This window comes from Oncorhynchus kisutch, unplaced genomic scaffold (assembly GCF_002021735.2).
Source record: "Oncorhynchus kisutch isolate 150728-3 unplaced genomic scaffold, Okis_V2 Okis04b-Okis11a_hom, whole genome shotgun sequence".
Classification (NCBI taxonomy): domain Eukaryota; kingdom Metazoa; phylum Chordata; class Actinopteri; order Salmoniformes; family Salmonidae; genus Oncorhynchus; species Oncorhynchus kisutch.
In genome coordinates this window covers 2540340-2548342 of record NW_022261981.1, presented here as the reverse complement: position 1 = coordinate 2548342, position 8003 = coordinate 2540340, and the positions used below count along the sequence as shown (strand labels likewise).

Genomic DNA, 8003 nt, shown 5'->3' with positions numbered 1-8003 from the left:
GTAGAGTACAGTAGAGTATAATATAGTATAATGTACTGTATTTCATCCTCATGTACTCTACTGAATTAAACTGTACTGTACTGCACTCTACTGTACTCTAGTGTACTCTACTAAATTAAACTGTACTGTACTCTACTGTGCTCTAGTGTACTCTACTGTACTGAATTAAACTGTATTGTATTGTACTCTACTGTACTGAATTAAACTGTATTGTATTGTACTCTACTGTACTGAATTAAACTCTACTGTCCTCTGTACCGTAATGTACTGTACTGTTCAAACTTGTGAAACATAGCCTAGACGTCTATGATTTGTTCGGATTTGGTCTGGTCCGGACTGGTCCGGACCCAATGTGTACTTGCTTGGGGGCGGAGTGCATTAGAATAATTGACATTAACCTTTACATTCTGGTCATTCAGCAGACGCTCTTGTCCAGAGTAACTTCCAGTCAGTGCATTCAACTAAGGTTGATAAACCTGGTCATTCAGCAGACGCTCTTGTCCAGAGTAACTTCCAGTCAGTGCATTCAACTAAGGTTGATAAACCTGGTCATTCAGCAGACGCTCTTGTCCAGAGTAACTTCCAGTCAGTGCATTCAACTAAGGCTGATAAACCTGGTTATTCAGCAGACGCTCTTGTCCAGAGTAACTTCCAGTCAGTGCATTCAACTAAGGCTGATAAACCTGGTCATTCAGCAGACGCTCTTGTCCAGAGTAACTTCCAGTCAGTGCATTCAACTAAGGTTGATAAACCTGGTCATTCAGCAGACGCTCTTGTCCAGAGTAACTTCCAGTCAGTGCATTCAACTAAGGTTGATAAACCTGGTCATTCAGCAGACGCTCTTGTCCAGAGTAACTTCCAGTCAGTGCATTCAACTAAGGTTGATAAACCTGGTCATTCAGCAGACGCTCTTGTCCAGAGTAACTTCCAGTCAGTGCATTCAACTAAGGTTGATAAACCTGGTCATTCAGCAGACGCTCTTGTCCAGAGTAACTTCCAGTCAGTGCATTCAACTAAGGTTGATAAACCTGGTCATTCAGCAGACGCTCTTGTCCAGAGTAACTTCCAGTCAGTGCATTCAACTAAGGTTGATAAACCTGGTCATTCAGCAGACGCTCTTGTCCAGAGTAACTTCCAGTCAGTGCATTCAACTAAGGTTGATAAACCTGGTCATTCAGCAGACGCTCTTGTCCAGAGTAACTTCCAGTCAGTGCATTCAACTAAGGTTGATAAACCTGGTCATTCAGCAGACGCTCTTGTCCAGAGTAACTTCCAGTCAGTGCATTCAACTAAGGTTGATAAACCTGGTCATTCAGCAGACGCTCTTGTCCAGAGTAACTTCCAGTCAGTGCATTCAACTAAGGTTGATAAACAACAACATCTCAAAGACAAAGCAAGAAAACAAATATTTCTGTAACCGTTACTGAGAATGTTCTTGTAGTTGAACTGGTTTGTTGGTTTATTCCATTTGTTGGACCACTTTGGACGCCATTGCTGCCCGTTTTAAATCCTTTGAAACAGCTTACATAAGTGACTGACAGATTGGAGCAATAAGAAATATGTTGTAATCTTCACTTGGCTCCTCTTTCTTATATGTATTATTCTGATATAACGCAAACTTCATTGAGAATGTACAGTATGTGCAGTTTAAATCAATAGTCAGACGTCAACAGTCAGACGTCAACAGTCAGACGTCAACAGTCAGACGTCAACAGCCAGACATCAACAGTCAGACATCAACAGTCAGACATCAACAGTCAGACATCAACAGTCAGACATCAGCAGTCAGACATCAGCAGTCAGACATCAACAGTCAGACATCAGCAGTCAGACATCAACAGTCAGACATCAACAGTCAGACGTCTCACATAGCTGTAGGAAAGCTTTTTCCAAAGTCTGCAGTGATTGGATGGTAGGAGGCAATAGGGTCAATGTAGGGCTACTGCCTGCAGAACATTGTTGTCTAGTGGTAACACTCCTGGCATCAGTCACATTAAATATACTCTAATATAAACCGCCATTCAATCCCTGCTTCTACTATACTCCCGCTTGCCTGTCCACCTGTCTCCCCCTTCAGTTTCCAACTGTCTGAATACAGTGTGAAATCTACAAAATATTATTCTAAGTAAATTGTATACACTGTTGTTGGCTACTCACCGCAGCACTGTTCTGTTTCATCAAGGTTTCTGGTTCCCCCTCGGCCAACATTCGGCCATTCCTCATCAGACCCACCTGGAGAGATAGAAAACAGCAGTCATTACAAATGGAGTTTTGAGGAACGAGGCGAGGAGAGAGGATGCGAGGAATCAAGGAAAGATGAATTAAGAAAGAGCCTTAGTCATAAAATATTTGTACTGGTAAGACTTGTTTTAGTATGACAGGTGAGGACTGGTTTATTATGACAGGTGAGGACAGGTTTATTGTGACAGGTGAGGACAGGTTTATTGTGACAGGTGAGGACAGGTTTATTGTGACAGGTGAGGACAGGTTTATTATGACAGGTGAGGACAGGTTTATTGTGACAGGTGAGGACAGGTTTATTATGACAGGTGAGGACAGGATTATTATGACAGGTGAGGACAGGATTATTATGACAGGTGAGGACAGGTTTATTGTGACAGGTGAGGACAGGTTTAGTATGACAGGCGAGGACAGGTTTAGTATGACAGGTGAGGACAGGTTTATTGTGACAGGTGAGGACTGGTTTATTATGACAGGAGAGGACAGGTTTATTATGACAGGTGAGGACAGGTTTATTATGACAGGTGAGGACAGGTTTATTGTGACAGGTGAGGACAGGTTTAGTGTGACAGGTGAGGACAGGTTAAGTATGACAGGTGAGGACAGGTTTAGCATGACAGGTTTAGTATGACAGGTGAGGACAGTTTTATTGTGACAGGTGAGGACAGGTTTAGTATGACAGGTGAGGACAGGTTTATTGTGACAGGTGAGGACAGGTTTAGTATGACAGGTGAGGACAGGTTTATTATGACAGGTGAGGACAGGTTTATTGTGACAGGTGAGGACAGGTTTATTGTGACAGGAGAGGACAGGTTTATTATAACACATAGAGACAACCAATGTTTGCTCAAATGAACCTCTAAGCAGCTATGAAAACATATGGCATGTACGTATATAGAGTAGGGAGTTGTCTATCAGTAGGGAGTTGTCTATCAGTAGGGAGTTGTCTATCACTAGGGAGTTGTCTATCAGTAGGGAGTTGTCTATCAGTAGGGAGCTGTCTATCAGTAGGTAGTTGTCTATCACTAGGGAGTTGTCTATCAGTAGGGAGTTGTCTATCAGTAGGGAGTTGTCTATCAGTAGGGAGTTGTCTATCAGTAGGGAGTTGTCTATCAGTGGGGAGTTGTCTATCAGTAGGGAGTTGTCTATCAGTGGGGAGTTGTCTATCACTAGGGAGTTGTCTATCAGTAGGGAGTTGTCTATCACTAGGGAGTTGTCTATCACTAGGGAGTTGTCTATCAGTAGGTAGTTGTCTATCAGTAGGTAGCTGTCTATCAGTAGGGAGTTGTCTATCAGTAGGGAGTTGTCTATCAGTAGGGAGTTGTCTATCACTAGGGAGTTGTCTATCACTAGGGAGTTGTCTATCACTAGGGAGTTGTCTATCAGTAGGGAGTTGTCTATCAGTAGGTAGTTGTCTATCAGTAGGTAGCTGTCTATCAATGGGGGGTTTTCTATCAGTAGGTAGCTGTCTATCAGTAGGGAGTTGTCTATCAGTAGGTAGTTGTCTATCAGTAGGTAGCTGTCTATCAGTAGGGAGTTGTCTATCACTAGGTAGTTGTCTATCAGTAGGTAGCTGTCTATCAGTAGGGAGTTGTCTATCAGTAGGGAGTTGTCTATCAGTAGGGAGTTGTCTATCAGTAGGGAGTTGTCTATCAGTAGGGAGTTGTCTATCAGTAGGGAGTTGTCTATCAGTAGGTAGCTGTCTATCAGTAGGTAGCTGTCTATCAGTAGGTAGCTGTCTATCAGTAGGTAGCTGTCTATCAGTGTAGGGAGTTGTCTATCAGTAGGGAGTTGTCTACCAGTAGGGAGTTGTCTATCAGTAGGGAGTTGTCTATCAGTAGGTAGTTGTCTTTCAGTAGGGAGTTGTCTTTCAGTAGGGAGTTGTCTATCAGTAGGGAGTTGTCTATCAGTAGGTAGTTGTCTATCAGTAGGGAGTTGTCTATCAGTAGGGAGTTGTCTATCAGTAGGTAGTTGTCTATCAGTAGGTAGCTGTCTATCAGTAGGTAGCTGTCTATCAGTAGGGAGTTGTCTATCAGTAGGGAGTTGTCTATCAGTAGGGAGTTGTCTATCAGTAGGTAGTTGTCTATCAGTAGGTAGTTGTCTTTCAGTAGGTAGTTGTCTATCAGTAGGTAGTTGTCTTTCAGTAGGGAGTTGTCTTTCAGTAGGGAGTTGTCTATCAGTAGGGAGTTGTCTATCAGTAGGGAGTTGTCTATCAGTAGGGAGTTGTCTATCAGTAGGTAGTTGTCTATCAGTAGGTAGCTGTCTATCAGTAGGTAGCTGTCTATCAGTAGGGAGTTGTCTATCAGTAGGGAGTTGTCTATCAGTAGGGAGTTGTCTATCAGTAGGTAGTTGTCTTTCAGTAGGTAGTTGTCTTTCAGTAGGTAGTTGTCTTTCAGTAGGGAGTTGTCTATCAGTAGGTAGTTGTCTATCAGTAGGTAGCTGTCTATCAGTAGGGAGTTATCATGTATATAGACTGTATCTTACCACGTTGGCTTGCCTGGCCTCCTCGATGTAGTGTCTATCAGTAGGGAGTTATCATGTATATAGACTGTATCTTACCACGTTGGCTTGCCTGGCCTCCTCGATGTAGTGAGTGGTGATGACGACTGATACTTTTCCAGTTTTCACAATCTCTACTAGATGCTGCCAGATCCTACAGGGACACATGACACAACTCAGTTTAAGGGCACATCCTATGGTCCCAAATGGCACCCTATTCTCTATAAAGTGCACTTTTAATAACCAGGGCTATGGTCCAAAATATTGCACTATTCAGGACATGGGGTGCCGTTTAGGACAATGTTGTACTGTACCTCGAGCAGTAGAGACACAGAGAAAGAGTGTGCAAATGTGATCATCTGCGCACCAAAAGACTACGTGACCCGTTGAGCTAAAGCCTAGGCATTAGCTTGGCGAGCTAACGCAGGTCTAGAGGTCTCAGGCAAGGTTACTCATCACATGAGTGCAGTTCAGAGAACCACCTTTCAGCGTCACACAACGAATAAACTAACTTCACGCAGATATGATTTGATTACCACCATAAAGATGTCTTAATCTGTGACCCAAAAGGCACCCTCTGGGCCCCCAAAAAGGCATCCTCTGGGCCCCTAAAAGGCATCCTCTGGGCTCCCAAAAGGCACCCTCTGGGCCCCCAAAAGGCATCCTCTGGGCCCCCAAAAGGCACCCTCTGGGCCCCCAAAAGGCACCCTCTGGGCCCCCAAAAGGCACCCACTGGGCCCTGGTCTAAAGTAGTTCACCACATAGGGAATAGGGGGCCATCTGGGATGCGGTCTTAGCCTGATGACCTGCCTGGGTTACCTAGGAAACACAGACTTGGTTGGGTTTTCTTTATCCACGAAACATCTCAGAGTGCTGATCTAGGATCAGTTTAGCCTTTTAAATCATAATAAATAAGAGGGGGGATCTGATCCTACATCAGCACTCAAAGGTGTGAGATTGGTCTTTGAAGGCATGAGGTAGGGTACAATAGTTGGGTTTTCAGTTTGGTTTTGGTTGAATGTGAGTGTCCGTGTGTGTGTGTGTGTGTGTGTGTGTGTGTGTGTGTGTGTGTGTGTGTGTGTGTGTGTGTGTGTGTCCAGTACATACTTGGCTCTCAGCACAGGGTCCACCCCGACTGTGGGTTCATCCAGAATCAATAACTGGGGGTTTTGAAGTAAGGCTGCTCCTAGAGACACCCTCCGTTTCTGCCCTCCGCTGTAAACACACACACACACACACACACACACACACACACACACACACACACACACACACACACACACACACACACACACACACACACACACACACACACCTAAGAGTTATTATACCAGATCTAACAGTTATTATCCAAGAGTAATCTTCCATCTTTATTCAGATTCCCATGATGCCATGACGATAGCTACACAGCAGTTTAACACTGTTCCAGTGTCTATACGGGTCCACACTTCAGTGTAAAATGAACACACTACTTAGTGTTAAGACTTATTTGAATATTTCCCAGGTTGCCTTTCAACTAAATTGTAGAGTTACCACCCATGACTGTATTTGTTAGTGACAAAGGGTATGGTTGTTGCATTAATTCATTTTTAGTCCTGTGGCCTTCACCAAGTGAAATCCTAAGCCGGTGATGGGCAACTTCTGAACTAATCATGAGCTCATTTACTGCAATTCTACACATTTTGCTGTTGATTACTACAAGTTTAAATAGCTGGCCGCTAGACTAACTTACCAATCTAAAATGGTTAGCTAACATGGGCAAATTGAGTGACAATCAGAGCCTGACATAACAAGTGGAACCCTGACCTGTTCCCCGGACGAGCTACCTGTCCCAGACCTGCTGTTTTCAACTCTCTAGGGACAGCAGGAGCGGTAGAGATACTCTGAATGGCCGGATATGAAGATCCAACTGACATTTACTCCTGAGGTGCTGACCTGTTGCACCCTCTACAACCACTGTGATTATTATTATTTTACCCTGCTGGTCATCTATGAACATTTGAACATCTTGGCCATGTTCTGTTAAAATCTCCACCCGGCACAGCCAGAAGAGGACTGGCCACCCCTCATAGCCTGGTTCCTCTCTAGGTTTATTCCTAGGTTTTGGCCTTTCTAGGGAGTTTATCCTAGCCCCCGTGCTTCTACACCTGCATTGCTTGCTGTTTGGGGTTTTAGGCTGTGTTTCTGTACAGCACTTTGAGATATTAGCTGACGTACGAAGGGCTTTATAAATACATTTGATTGATTGATTGATTGATTGAAGTGAAGAACTGTTAATCCACATGGGCCGCCAGTTGCCCATCCCTGTCCTAAGTGAATATGCTGTCATTAAATATAAATTATTTAAAAGGATACTTCGGGATTTTGGCAATGCAAGTAGATTCCCATAGAATTCCAGTCATTGTGCTAATTTTAGTGGCTCGCGAAACTACCTCTAACTTCCTTCATACTGGACACAGAGACATAAAAACGTAAAGGGCCTCTGCCAAAATCCTGAAGTATCCCTTTAATTTCTTAATGCCTTATTTTGAGGGCCTAATTTTACCCTGATACAGTGGCCTACAACTCATGGTTTACAGGCCACATCAAGTTCTAAGTCACATTATGCTGGCTTACAAAGTGATGTGTCATTCCTATTGATATCCAGAGCCAGAGCAGGGGATATCCAAAATGTAGAATTTTTATTCACCTGCAACTGCCAGAGTTGGGAAGACTAAAATATCAGACTACCTAAATCAATAAACTGGAACAACCATTTCAGCAACTCTGGTTATTAACACCAACACTGGGGTTATTTAACACCACAGAGTGTTAATTTAACTTCTGAATCAACACTAGAAATGTTACCCTGAATAATCACTGCCAGGTAATACAGGCCAGTTTGCTGTGTACTCCTACTGTTACATCTAAGAGTAATAAGCAATCATTGAGGAGTTGTTTTCATGGAAGTGAGGGAGCCTTCTTTTTGGCATTGACATCTTGGCAAATGTCTGTTGCATAACACCTACTGAGTTTCAGACAGGGCGGGCTGACTCCACAGCATTTTTACATGACAGAAGCCCGTGACAAACAAACATAAACCTCCTCAGGGGGAAAACGTTTCCTTCTCTTTCTATCTCTCTTGGTTGTAGTGTACTTTTCCCCCAGATCAAAATGAGATATACTGAGTCCCAAAACGGCACCCTATTTCCTATATAGTGCACTACTGGTCAAAATTAGTGCACTATACTGGGGATATGGTCCCATTTGGGACTCAGCCATAG

At 43.6% G+C, this 8003-nt stretch overlaps 1 protein-coding gene across 2 annotated transcripts in view; it reads right to left on the bottom strand.

Moving 5' to 3' along the window:
• Nucleotides 1–8003, bottom strand: part of LOC109877360 (ABC transporter G family member 20-like) — a 43980-nt gene that overhangs the window by 18304 nt on the left and 17673 nt on the right. For both annotated transcript variants that reach the window (XR_004206745.1, XM_031813041.1), the window contains exons 5-7: nucleotides 5848–5955; nucleotides 4801–4894; nucleotides 2158–2232 (exon numbers count right to left, since the gene is read on the bottom strand). Coding sequence is in view for 1 of the 2 variants with exons in the window: in XM_031813041.1 (XP_031668901.1) it covers nucleotides 2158–2232; nucleotides 4801–4894; nucleotides 5848–5955 (277 nt within the window). In the remaining variant the exon portion in view is untranslated. The remainder of the gene's footprint in view (nucleotides 1–2157; nucleotides 2233–4800; nucleotides 4895–5847; nucleotides 5956–8003) is intronic.